This window comes from Somniosus microcephalus, chromosome 1 (assembly GCF_052327205.1).
Source record: "Somniosus microcephalus isolate GS21.2 chromosome 1, FLI_Smic_1.0, whole genome shotgun sequence".
Taxonomy (NCBI): Eukaryota; Metazoa; Chordata; class Chondrichthyes; order Squaliformes; family Somniosidae; genus Somniosus; species Somniosus microcephalus.
Genome location: NC_140987.1, coordinates 445,342,925 through 445,357,142, shown reverse-complemented (window position 1 = coordinate 445,357,142; position 14,218 = coordinate 445,342,925). Strand labels below are relative to the sequence as shown.

General features: G+C 48.6%; 1 protein-coding gene across 1 annotated transcript in view; it reads right to left on the bottom strand.

The window, feature by feature from the left end:
• ids (iduronate 2-sulfatase) overlaps nucleotides 1–8,369 on the bottom strand; it is a 125,510-nt gene extending 117,141 nt beyond the window's left edge. The window contains exons 1-2 of the mRNA XM_086001914.1: nucleotides 8,137–8,369; nucleotides 2,480–2,616 (exon numbers count right to left, since the gene is read on the bottom strand). Of these exons, the coding sequence (XP_085858040.1) occupies nucleotides 2,480–2,616; nucleotides 8,137–8,242 (243 nt within the window). The 5' untranslated portion in view covers nucleotides 8,243–8,369. The remainder of the gene's footprint in view (nucleotides 1–2,479; nucleotides 2,617–8,136) is intronic.
• Nucleotides 8,370–14,218: the final 5,849 nt, after the last annotated feature.

The following is a 14,218-nucleotide window of genomic DNA, read 5'->3' as shown; positions in this document are numbered from 1 at the left end:
GGAGAGGCCGAGGCTTCGAGGCCTACCTGGAAAAACGGGGAAAGGTAGGAAAATTAATGAGATTAGATAAAAGATTTAGAAAGTAATTCACTTTTTTTAAAAACAATATGTCTTTTAAAAGCAACGTTTTTTTGAAAGATGCAGAAAGCGGGAAAAAGGAAAAGTTTGGAATCAAGATGGCGGCGACTCACCTCGGTTCAGAACGATAAGGCCCGCCCACACACGCACCGATTGGTCGACTGTCAGGTCACCAAAGCGTAGGATTGGTCAATCGTCCCGTCACTCGACCGTAGGAGGGCCCGGCCGCACGCGCCAGGAACCCGGCGTACGATTGGTCGACCTCGAGGTCACTCTGTCGCTAATGAGCGGATAATGAGATGCTAATGAGCGGAATTTTGAACGTTTTTCGGATACCGCGGGCGCTATTTTTGTCCGGCCGAAACGTAAATACGCTTACCACCGTTTCGGAAAGGTAAGCTTTCTTTCGACGTAACGCACGCGTAGGTACGCTCTATAACTTTCGAGCGCATAGCCGGACAGACGCACATGTGAGGACAGACAGAAGGACAGACAGATAAGACAGACAGAAAGAAGTATCCGTTTATATATATAGATAGACTAGCTGGGGGGAGCCCGGCTTTGCCAAGGCTGTTTTGGGCCGGGCGGTTTAAATCGAGTGCCAGGTTTTGGGGTCTCTCTGTGTCCCTCTGTGAATCTGCTGCCGGGCAACATTTTAAATCGAGTCCCAGGCTTTAGGGCCCTGTCTGTGTCCCTTTGTGAATCTGCTGCCGGGCAACATTTCTACCTTTTAATACCTTGAAAGATGAAAGTGAAAGTACTTATAAAAGGTTTTTGGTAAATCTTATGTTATTTTTAAAAGAGAAACTAACTTTTTCAAAGCTGGATGATCAAAGGGCTTTCAGGCCCTGTCTCTCTCTCCCTGTGTGAATCTGCTGCCGGGCAACATTTCTACCTTTTAATACCTTGAAAGATGAAAGTGAAAGTACTTATAAAACGTTTTTGGTAAATCTTATGTTATTTTTAAAAGAGATACTAACTTTCAAAGTAGCTTGAGCTGGAAGCTGCAGTCATGGCAGTGAAACAATGGCTGCCAGATCCCCGAGATGAAAACGATTAGTCCCGCCCACACACACACACACCGATTGGCCAACCATCAGGGGACTGTACTGTAGGATTGGTCAATCGTGACGGCACAGGATTGGTCAAACCTTGACGTCAGTCAATCAATGCTAAGTAGCAGATAATGAGTTTAATTTTGAAGGTTTTTTGCATAAGGCGCGAACAATTTTCGTCCGACCGAAAAGTAAATACGCTTACGACCGTCCCGGAACCGTAAGCTTTCTTTGGAGGTAACGCGCGCATAGATACGCTCTATAACTTTCGAGCGCATAGCCGGACAGACGCACACCCGAGGACAGAAGGACAGACAGACAGACAGATCGATTCGTTTATATATATATATAGATGAAAGCCTCTACCAGTAGAGAACCTGAGGGGAAAGGATTTGGAATTATATTTGAAAACAAATATTGCAATAATGCCCTCTTAAATGCAGTAAGTGCTGCACCCGATTTAGGTTCTCCAGCAAACAGAGAAAACAATCGTAAATGTTACCATTTTGAGCAAGGTGCGTGAACCTGCTGCTTTTTTTTGCAAAAGAACCAGAAGGATGAGAAGAAGAATTATTTTTACGCAGCGAGTTGTGATCTGGAACGCGCTGCCTGAAAGGGCGGTGGAAGCAGATTCAGTAGCAACTTTCAAAAGGAAATTGGATAAATACTTGAAGGGGAAAAAAATTGCAGGGCTCTGGGGAAAGAGCGGGGGAGTGGGACTAATTGGATAGCTCTTTCAAGGAGCCGGCATGATGGGATGAATGGCCTCCTTCTGTGCTGTATGAATAAACTAAGTGAAAAAGAGGCATTCTAGTATCAAAATACCAGTTGAATTGTCTGACTGAGAAAAAGGACATATCTTACATATTATGCCATATAATTATTTCTATTATAGGTTATACTAGTACAATGCCAACACAAGCTACAGGGTTTCATTTTTACACACTGTGGCTACCCGCTTGATTGGCACCCCATCCACCACCTTAAACATTCATTCCCTCCACCACCGGCGCACTGTGGCTGCAGTGTGTACCATCTACGAGATGCAGTGCAGCAACTCGCCGAGGCTTCTTCGGCAGCACCTCCCAAGCCCGCGAGCTCTTCCACCTAGAAGGACAAGGGCAGCAGGCGCATGGGAACACTGCCACCTCCAAGTTCTCCCCCCAAGTCACACACCATCCTGACTTGGAAATATATCGCCGTTCCTTCATCGTCGCTGGGTCAAAATCCTGGTTCAAGAAGGCGGCTCACCACCATCTTCTCAAGGCCACTTAGGGATGGGAACTAAATGCTGGCCTTGCCAGCGACGCCCACATCCAATGAACAAAAAACAAAATTCAACTTACTTGGGCGAATGCATTTGTGAAAACAACACTCTTGGAGGCAAGTTGATCAATGTTTGGCGATTTCACTATCGGATCACCATAGCATCCCAGACTAGTGCGCAGATCGTCAGCGACAATAAAGAGCACATTCATGTTCCCTGATGGCAAAAAATAATATCATGTGGTCGTTAGTAATTTAATGTTAATAGTTCTCAATATGCAGATCTTCTAACAATTTCAGTCAAAAATGACCCTGATCAGTTCAGTAGCGATGATTGTTGAGAACATTTTTGAAGAGTGTAACTCGGGACAGTGGGGGTGAAATTGTGCTTCAGCGATAGCGTTACACGGGCAGTGGCGAATCGGCAGCCCGTTTTACGCCACGCCCGACTTTCTTTTCCATTGATGCCCATCGGGCGGGTTGTAAAACGGGCTACCAATTCGCTATCGCCCATTTAGCACTATTGTGGAAGACCAATTTCACCTTCAGTGTGTCAATAAAATTTGGCAATCAATACATAAGGGCCTAGAAATTCGGTTGGGTTAGCGCCCAATTAGGGGCGTTGGAGTGGCTTGCGCCGGCGGTATCGCTGCGCCCGAAATTGCGATGGGCCCTAACATCGGCGTTACCCGGTAGCGCTGCGCCGGCACCGATGACGTCATCGGTGTGCGCAGTGCCCCGGTTGCAGTGGTAATCCGGCCCGATGGCCAAATTCAGTTGCGGCCGCCTCGCCCGTGGCAGCCGCAAACAACGATTGTGGAACGGGATGTTGCAGCACCGTAAGGCCGGCGCATAAAGGTGGAGCGGCGGCCGGCCGCTTTCCCGGCGGCCGCCTGCCCGCACCTCCCTCCCCGGACTCCTGCACCACCCCCCCGCGGCACTGATGTGTGTGTCCCGCGAGCCCGGCACTTCTCCGAGGTGCCGGGCTCATTTGTCGGGGGAATCCACCGGTCAGCTGTCGGCTGCACGCAGCTCCTCCTTAAGCGAAGGAGGAGGCCTGCAGTACCCCAGCCTGCCGCACCGCATCGGGTGCCGCAGCGGGGGATTAGCACCTGAAACCTGCATTCAACGCCCATAGCGAGGCGCTAAAACCCTCCATTAGCGCCCGCCGCCATCTGGGCCCGGGGCAACTGAATTTTAGGCGGGCGCAGCGGCAATTATGGCGGGCGCAAAATTTCGGGCGCTAAAGCCCTGGCGGACTCAAACCGAATTTCTAGGCCAAGGTGTATTAACACACATAACATTTTTCAAGGTGTGCTAGAAAAGACTGGAACATAATCTGCAATTATCTCGAATTATGAGTTCACATTGGATCTGTATATGGATGGTTAGTGTAAGGCCCGTGCTCTCGTACGCTTCGGTGAAGGTGTTGACGATGGTTTGGAGTTCAACCTCCGAGTGAGCGCAGATGCAAGCATCGTCTGCATACTGTAATTCGACATCAGAGGATGGGACGACCCTGGATCTGAACTGGAGGCGACGGAGGTTGAACAGTTTCCCGTTTGTTCTGTAAATTAGCTCCACTCCAGCGGAGAGCTTACTGAGGGTGAGATGGAGCATTGCAGCAAGGAAGATCGAGAAGAGCGTTGGTGCGATGCCACAGTCTTGCTTGACCCCGGTCTGTACGTGAATTGGGTCTGTGTTGGAACCGTTGGTCAGGATCACAGCTTGCATGTTGTCGTGAAGCAGGCGGAGGATAGTGACAAACTTTTGAGGGCAGCCGAATTTGAGGAGGACACTCCATAATCCCTCATGGTTGACAGCGTCGAAGGCCTTTGTGAGGTCAAAGAAGGCCATGTACAGCGGTTGGTGCTGTTCCCTGCATTTCTCTTGTAATTGACGTGCGGCGAAGATCATGTCCATTGTGCCCCTTAGTGGGCGGAATCTGCATTGCGACTCTGGGAGGAGCTCTTCAGCCACTGGAAGGCGATTGAGAGAGCATGGGCCTTACACTAAAGATCCGTAAGACAAAGGTCCTCCACCAACCTGCCCCCGCCACACAGTACTGCCCCCAGATTATCAAAATCCACGACGAGGCCTTGGACAACGTGGACCACTTTCCATACCTCGGGAGCCTACTGTCAACAAGGGCAGACGTCGATGACGAAGTCCAACACCGCCTTCAGTGTGCCAGTGCAGCCTTCGGTCGCCTGATGAAGAGAGTGTTTGAAGACCAGGACCTCAAACCTGGCACCAAGCTCATGGTCTACAGAGCAGTAATGATACCTGCCCTCCTGTATGCTTCAGAGACATGGACCATGTACAGCAGGCACCTCAAAGCACTGGAGAGGTACCACCACCGCTGCCTCCGCAAGATCCTGCAAATCCATTGGCAGGATAGGTGCACTAACGTCAGTGTTCTCTCTCAGGTCATCATCCCCAGCATCGAAGCTTTGACCACGCTCAATCAGCTCCGATGGACGGGTCACATTGTCCGCATGCCCGATACGAGACTCCCAAAACAAGCGCTCTACTCGGAGCTCCGACCCGACAAGAGAGCCCCAGGTGGGCAGAGGAAACGCTTCAAGGACACCCTCAAAGCCTCCTTGAAAAAGTGCAACATCCCCACCGACACTTGGGAATCCCTGGCCCAAGACCGCACAAAGTGGAGGAGAAGCATCCGGGAAGGCGCCGAACACCTCGAGTCTCTTCGCCAGGAGCAAGCAGAAGCCAAGCGCAAGCAGCACAAGGAGTGCACATCAACCCAAGCACCCCACCCACCCGCCCCTTCAACCACCGTCTGCCCCACCTGTGACAGAGACTGTAGGTCCCGCATTGGACTCATCAGTCACCTGAGAACTCATTTTTAATGTGGAAGCAAGTCATCCTCGGTTCCGAGGGACTGCCTAAGAAGAAGAAGGATCTGTATAGGGCTTATAACAATATCAGATTGGTTAGATGTACTGGTTGTTATGAGAAGTGAACACATTAAGGCCACAACATGACTGCTCAGACACAATACCACAAAAAGATTTCTCAGATTTGAAAGAATTGGAACCTGTTTTTCTCTCATACACCAGTTTCAGTGAGACATTTGCACACTTGGCTTTTGAGTCACTTCCTTAACCAAACAGCAAGTCATACATAAGAGTTTAATTCCTAAGTGGGGAAAGCTGTCAAATGCCACTTTGGTATAAAGACGTGGTCACGAAAGTTGCCATCCCAACCCAACTGTGTAGAGTTGATAATACTCCACCATGCACAATTTAAACTATCAAAAGCTAACAACGGCAACGGTTTTCATAGAATCTTACAGCATAGAAGGAGGCCATTTGGCCCATCGTGCCTGTGCCGGCTCTTTGAAAGAACCGTCCAACTAGGCCCACTCCCCCCTGCTCTATCCCCACAGCCCTGCATATTTTTCCTTTACAAGAATTGCTTCAGTTTCTTATTTTGAGCGCATCCTTTTCACCTCTGCTGCTCCCCGAAGCTATGGAAAAACCATAGTGCGACAGAAGCAGAGCTTGGGCATGTGTCAAGCAGGGAAAAATGCTGTGCTACATCTGTTTATAAGACGTCAGATAGACAGCATAATGAGAATTAAAGATTGGCTTTGGATTTACAGTTTCAATTTACAGTAAAGTGTTTTCTCTGTGTCAGAAGCGTACCTGATACGAGACACTCTCCTAATTCAGCTACGTTACAATTCAGTTAAAAGTCATCTGTCCAAGACAGATCTCTTTTTTGACACAGAGGATGTTTTTTCCAGTTCCTTTAAATGGATAGGAAATAACAGGAAGTGCAGAATTTCGTGAAGTAGAATATTTACCCCAAGCTCTGCAAGAGAGAGAATCAGAATTTTTTTTTAAAGTTTATATTCAAGGAGTTGGATATATTTCTTAAGGCTAAAGGGATCAAGGGATATGGGGAGAAAGCAGGGACAGGGTACTGAATTTGGATGATCAGCCATGATCGCATTGAATGGCGGAGCAGGCTCGAGGGGCCGAATGGCCTACTCCTGCTCCTATCTTCTATGTTTCTATGTTTTTTCTCAATAGGAAACCATTACTTTCTTCCCTGCTCTGAGAAAGGCTAGCTGATATCAATCGAGTAGCAGTCAATAAAATAAACAGGTTTCAGTCCCAATGGGTTAGAAAGTGGGGCAGGGTAGGGGGGCGAAGTCAATCACAGTCCCCATCTCATATCATTACAAATGCATCACTATTGCTTATAGGATCACCCACAATTAGGAACATGTGGCCCCTCGGGCCTGCTCCGCTGTTCAATGAGATCATGACTGATCTGTAACCTAACTCCATATACCTGCCTTTGCCCCATATCCCCTTAATACTTTTGGTTAACAAAAATCTATCAATCTCAGATTTAAAATTAACAATTGATCGAGCACCAATTGCCGCTTGTGGAAGAAAGTTCCAAACTTCTACCACCCTTTGTGTGTAGAAGTGTTTCCTAATTTCACTCCTGAAAGGTCTGGCTCTAATTTTTAGACTATGCCCCCTAGTCCTAGACTCCCCAACCAGCGGAAATAGTTGGAGGAACAGCACCTCATCTTCCGATTAGGCACTTTACAGCCTTCCGGACTCAATATCGAGTTCAACAATTTCAGATCATAACCTCGGCCCCTATTACATTTTTATATATTTTTTATCCACACCTTTGGTTTGTGCCTTTTCCTTTTCTCTCTCCCACATGGCAGCTGTCTCTCACTCTGCCAGCGCATTTCACACTTCATCTAGAGCCATCCTCTGTCTCTTTACCTGTCCTATTACCATCTCGTCTCGTCTTGAATATCTCTTAATGTCTCCTCACCTCTCCGACCTTCCCACGTGATCCCAGGGGATGTTTCGAACTAACTGCGCCCCTGGGATATGCAAGCACTGCGTGCCGGCAGTTGGAGGAGGCCCAGGATCGGAATCCCACGGGGGCCCACAGCACAACGGGCGGCGCGCTAGATAAGTGCAGGTCGGGGGCTTGCACCCACGGGAAGCCTCCGACCCGAATTTCTGGCCCAATCTATTTTTAGTGGTGCTGGTTGAGGGATAAATATTGGCCCCAGGACACCGGGGAGAACTCCCATTGCTGTCCTTTGACATAGTGGCCGTGGGATCTTTTACGTCCACCTGAGAGGGCAGACGGGGCCTCGGTTGAACGTCTCATCTCAAGGAAACACCTCCGACAGTGCAGCGGAGGCTCCCTTAGTACTGCACTGGGAGTATCAGCCTAGATTTTGTGCACAAGTCCCTGGAGTGGGACTTGAACCAACATCTTCTGACTCAGAGGCGCAGTGCATGCACAAAACCGGCACTTTCGTTGGGCCTACGCGCGAGTACCCTGCGCGTACTCACCCGTGGGGACCCGAATTTCTGGCCCGTTATCTGGTCACTATCACATTGCTGTCCATGGCATGCGTGAATTGGCTGCCGCGTTTCCTACATTACAGCAGTGACTACACATCAAAAGTACTTCATTGGCCGTAAAGCGTGTTGGGACGTCCTGAGGCCGTGAAAGGCGCTACAGAAATGCAAGTTCCTTCTTTCCTTTCACACATTTTATTTTTGATGGCCTACCCTCTCCCTCCCCCTTTCCAATCCCAGAATTGCCCCTTATTGTGCCCTCAAGCTCTTTATCTGTGGATGGCCCTTTGATTCCAGATCACTGCAATGTCAGTTCCTGACAAGAGACCCCACTACACGCCTCTCAAGACCTTCCCCCTTACCTTTCTTCCGCATCAAGTCTTGGGCTGCATTGGGGTCGGGCTGCCCGGAGCTAATCCAACAGATCAACACCATCAGCGCTTCCACAGATCCCCCCTTGCGATTCATTCCGACAAGACACAAAAAAAAAGCACAACAACACTTGCAGCGCTTCAGTTCCGGACATAGAAGCAGATAATCTGCAACCTCCCAGATCTCATGTGACCAGCCGCCTCCCACAGGTTCCGCTTTTAGATTCCACTCAGTCAACTCGCTCCCTGCTGGAGCAAAGTCCTGCCATTCAACTCGCCGCCTCTGACAAAACGTGGAGAATACCGGAAATTCAGGGAGCCGAGCTGCCAGGTTTTTTTTCCTGGGGCTGGCGGTCATCTATCTTATCAATGGCACCAATCACTGCAATCAAGGAACTTACTTCAGTGCCCGCAAGTCAATCTCAGTGTCAGCTGAGGCTCAATGTGTAGCACTCTCCCTCGCATCTGAGTCAGAAGGTTGTGGGTTCCCAGTCCCACTCCGGGGCGACTTGAGCACATAAATCCAGGCTGACACTCCCAGTGCAGTGCTGAGGGAGTGCGGCGCTGTCGGAGGTGCCGTCTTTGGGATGAGACGTTAAACCGAGGTCCCGTCTGCTCTCTGAGGTGGACGTAAAAGATCCCGCGGCGCTATTTGGAAGAAGAGCAGGGGAGGTGCCCTGGTCAATATTTATCCCTCAACCAACATCACTAAAACAGATTATCCGCTCAGTATCACATTGCTGTTTGTGGGAGCTTGCTGTGCGCAAATTGGCTGCCGCGTTTCCCACATTACAACAGTGATTACACTCCAAAAAGTACCTCATTGGCTGTAAAGTGCTTTAAGATGTCCGGTGGTCATGAAAGGCGCTATATAAATGCAAGTCTTCCTTTCAGTCAATTTCAGATGCAACACTACTGACCAGGCAGTGAAATGACTTGTACAAAAGCAAAACGCTGCTGATGCTGGAAATCCGAAAAAGAAAAAAAAAACAGAAATGAGCCCTTTCACCTCCTCTCTTCCCACCGTCCAGGGCCCCAAACATTCCTTCCATGTGAATCAGCGATTTACTTGTACTTCTTTCAATTTAGTACACTGTACTTGCTGCTCACGATGCGGTCTCCTCTACATTGGGGAGACCAAACGCAGATTCGGTGACCGCTTTGTGGAACATAAGAAATAGGAGCAGGAGTCGGCCAATCGGCCCCTCGAGCCTGCTCCGCCATTCAATAAATCATGGCTGATCCAATCTTGTCCTCAACACCGCTTTCCCGCTCTCTCCCCATACCCCTTGACTCCCTTGTAGCTCAAATATCTGTCTATCTCCGCCTTGAATATATTCACTGACTCCGCCTCCACAGCTCTCTGGGGTAGAGAATTCCAAAGATTCACAACCCTCTGAGAGAAGAAATTCCATCTTAAATTGGCGACTCCTTATTCTGAAACTATGCCCCCTAGTTCTAGATTCCCCCACGAGGGGAAACATCCTCTCAGCATCTACCCTGTCGAGCCCCTTCAGAATCTTATGTTTCAATAGGATCACCTCTCATTCTTCTAAACTCCAATGAGTATAGGCTCAACCTGCTCAACCTTTCCTCGTAAGACAACCCCTTCATCTCAGGAATCAACCTCGTGAACCTTCTCTGCACTGCCTCCAATGCAAGTATATCCTTCCTTAAATACGGAGACCACAACTGTACGCAGTACTCCAGGTGCGGTCTCACCAACGCCCTGTACAGTTGCATCAAATCTTCCCTACTTTTATACTCCATACCCCTCACAATAAAGGCCAACATTCCATTAGCCTTCCTAATTACTTGCTGTACCTGCATGCTAACATTTTGTGTTTCATGTACTCGGACCCCCAGATCCCTTTGTACCGCAGCATTTTGCAGTCTCACTCCATTTAAATAATAATTTGCTTTTTCATTCTTCCTTCCAAAGTGGATAACCTCACATTTTCCCACACTATACTCCATCTGCCAAATTTTTGCCCACTCACTTAACCTATCTATATCCCTTTGCAGAGTCTTTGTGTCCTCCTCACAACTTGCTACCCATCTAGCTTTGTATCATCACCTCCGTTCAGTCCGCAAGCATGACCCTGAGCTTCCGGTCACCTGTCGCTTTAATTCTCCGCTCCACTCCCACTCTGACCTCTCCGTCCTCAGCCTCTTGCACTGTTCTAACGAAGCTCAACGTAAGCTCGAGGAACCGCACCTCAGCTTTCGATTAGGCACTTAACAGCCTTCCGGACTCAACATTGAGTATTTCAGACCAAAGCCTCTGCCCCCATTCTTTCGGACAGCAGCTGTTGATGATTCTGCTATTCCCATTTACACCTCCTCCAGAACCATCTTTTATTTCCTTATTTGTCCCATTACCATCTCCTTTTGCCTTGCACCATCATCCCTTTTGTCTTTTAATCTCTCCTGCCTTCCACCCTATCACAGACCTTCCCTATTGTTCCTTCCTCCCACCTCCTTTCCCTGCCCCCGCACTTGCTTAAAATCTGTTACATCTCTAACATTTTGTTGTTCTGACGAAAGGTCATCGACCTGAAACGTTGACCAGAATTTTCCCCTAAAAAACAGGTGGGTTTGGAGCATGGGGGCAGTTAAATTGTTAAAAATGGGATTCTCGACCTGATCCCGCCTCCAACCTGCCCACTTCCGGTTTTGCCGAGACAGGCGATCAACCAACTGCCAGGGGGCGTTACCTCAATTTAAATATTGTAATGAGCTGGAAGCCACTTTTTTTCCCCCTCCATTTTGTTTTTAACTGCCTGTGGATGGGTTTCACACAATTCGTGAAACCCGGCAGTTAAACCGAGGCGGGGACTGCTGCATCCAGGAGATAAGTGGCTTTTTACCCACCTCCTGGATCCAGGATCCCTGCCCAACCCACTCCCCCCACAATCGGAGACCCCACCACGAGACCTCCGATCACCTTCCCAGGCCTCCTCCCCGCACCCCCCATCCCGCCACAGGCCTCACCCCCCCCCCCCGCCGTCCCCCAGGCCTCCACCCCCAACGATGATGCTGAGGCCAGTCATGATCCTCCGGTTGCTGGCCCTGATCCTCTCTCCCCCGCCCCCTGCCGATCTCCAGTTGACCCCCACCACCCCCGCAATCCACGACGCCTGCCAATGCTCTCCCTCTGTCCCAATCTCCGACCACCCCCCAACCGATCCCCCACCCCGTCCCGATCCCCGACTCCTGCCAGTGCTCTCCACCCCCTCCCGATCTCCAACCCTAGCTGATCATCTCCGCACCCCCCTGATCCCTTGCCCTGGCTGATCCTCTCCACCCGCAATCCCAGATCCCCCTCCCGTGATCCATTTATCAATATAACGTGGATAAATGCGAGGTTATCCACTTTGGTGTCAAAAACAGGAAGTCAGATTATTATCTGAATGGCAATAGATTGGGAGAAGGGGAAGTGCAACGAGACCTGGGCGTCCTTGTGCACCAGTCGCTGAAGGTAAGCATGCAGGTGCAGCAGGCGGTTAAGAAGGCAAATGGTATGTTGGCCTTCATAGCGAGAGGGTTTGAGTACAGGAACAAGGATGTCTTGCTGCAGTTGTACAGGGCCTTGGTGAGACCACATCTTGAGTATCGTGTGCAGTTTTGGTCGCCTTATCTGAGGAAGGATGTTCTTGCCATGGAAGGAGTGTAGCGAAGATTCATCAGGCTAATATTTGGGATGGCAGGAATGATGTGTGAGGAGAGATTGGGTCGATTGGGCTTGTACTCGCTGGAGTTTAGAAGAATGAGAGGGGGTCTCATTGAAACTTATAAAATTCTAACAGGACTAGACAGACTAGATGCTGGAAGGATGTTCCCGATGGCGGGGGAGTCCAGAACCAGGGGTCACAGTCTAAGGATAAGGGGTAAGCCATTTAGGACAGAGATGAGGAGGAATTTCTTCACCCAGAGAGTGGTGAACCTGTGGAATTCTCTACCAAAGAAGGCAGTAGAGGCAAATTCATTAAATATATTCAAGAAGGTGTTGAATGTATTTCTTAAGGCTAAAGGGATCAAGGGATATGGGGAGAAGGCAGGGACAGGGTACTGAATATGGATGATCAGCCATGATCTTATTGAATGGTGGAGCAGGCTTGAGGGGCCGAATGGCCTACTCCTGCTCCTATCTTCTATGTTTCTATGTTTCTATCCCTCCCCGGAATGGCCCCTCACTTCTAGGGGCCTACCTGCTGGCAGACAGCAAGCCTCTCAATCTGGCTGGCTGCGGACGGGAATCTGAGGCCTCGCATTCAAATCAGGCCCTGCCATTAAAGTCAGCCTCGGAAGCCCCTGCGCCCCCAACCTGCCCCCATTGAGAAAATACCGGCTGTTATCTCTGTTTTTCTCTCCACAGACGCTGCCTGACCTGCTGAGTATTTCTAGCATTTTCTGTTTATATTGAATGAAATCACTTGGTCAATTTCATCTGGTTTTAACGACACTTTAGTTCAGATGAACTGTGATGCTAAAGCTTGTTTTGCAGCATATATAGTAACTCTTACACATTGAACCTTCTCAACATGCTTTTCTTCCCAAGGATAGAGGCAGCTAGTTTACAATTGTACAAACTCCTTCCAAGTACCTCCACCTTGCAGCTAGAGGTACACACACACCTCTCCTCTCCAAAGAAAGAACTTGCATTGCTTTAGCATCATTCATGACCTCAGGGCATCCCAAATCGCTTTACAGCCAATGAAGCACTTTTGCAGTGTGGTCGCTGTTGTAATGTAGGAAACGTGACAGCCAGTTTGCGCACAGCAAGCTCCCATACACAGCAATGACCAGATAATCTGTTTTAGGTGTTGGTTGATGGATAAATATTGGCCAGGACTCCAGGCCCACCCTTACTCTTTTTTGAAATAGTGCCACTAGATCCTTTACATCCACCCAAGAGAGCAGACGGGCCTTGGTTTAATGCCTCATCCGAAAAATGGCACCTCCGACAGTGCAGCTCTCCCTCAATACTGCACTTGAATTGTCAGCCCAGATTGTGTGCTGAAGTTTCTGGGGGGTGACGGGAACCCACAATCTTCGACCCAGAAGTGAGAGTGCTACCCACTGAGCCACAGTTGGTGCCTTAAGTAAGGGAAGAATGTGCAAAGTAAACCACAGGGAAGATTATGTTAGAAACCGAGAGACAGCAAGACTGGCCAATGAAACACTGGGAGTGAGAGGAACGAAGGCAGAGCTTCGGAACAGGAATGAGCTTGTAGAAATCTCTCTCCTAATGATGTTGAAAAGGCTGGACCAAGGTTCCTAGGCAAGGTTGGGGAGCAGACATACAGGCAGAAGACAAAGCCAGAGAACATAGTTACAGTAAATGTCATTTGACGAAGTAGCAGCGCTCCGAAAGCTTGTGATTTCAAATAAAGCTGTTGGACTATAACCTGGTGTTGTGTGACTTCTTACATTTGTCCACCCCAGTCCAACACCGGCATCTCCACATCATTGTTTCAGTTGATCGCTTGTGTCGATATTTTGAAATTCTCGAGTAAATGAAACAGATCACCTGAGGTTATAATGACACTTAAAAGGCTGAATTAGCATTCGATATTCTGACATTCTGCACAGCAACATATTTTACCAAAAGACTAAAAGCATCAGGATCGGATTCTGATTTGGCAACAGTATGGTTTGCTTGTTAAAACACAACAAATTTACAGCATCTGATATTTTTTCTCTTAAAATACTCCTGTGCAGCGCCTTGGGACGTTTTACTACGTTAAAGGCGCTATATAAATACAAGTTGTTGTTGTTGCTGATACCTTCATCCAGGTTTGAAAGACCCAAATATTAAATCAAGATAAACTTTGTTTCCCATAATGGAAATACTTTTTAAAGGAAAACAAAATCCCTTTATTTGGAAGGTTGGGTTGAAATTTGGATGGTTCTGTCGGTCTTGCAATCAAATCAATTCTAATTGAATCTCATTGTCAGTGTAACTGTCTTTAGGCTATTCGATGTTCTTAGCAGAGGAGAGGACCTATTGGGTCCTATTAAAAAAACACCATGTGTTAATGATGGATTAGGGGTCGTGCTAGTCTGAAGA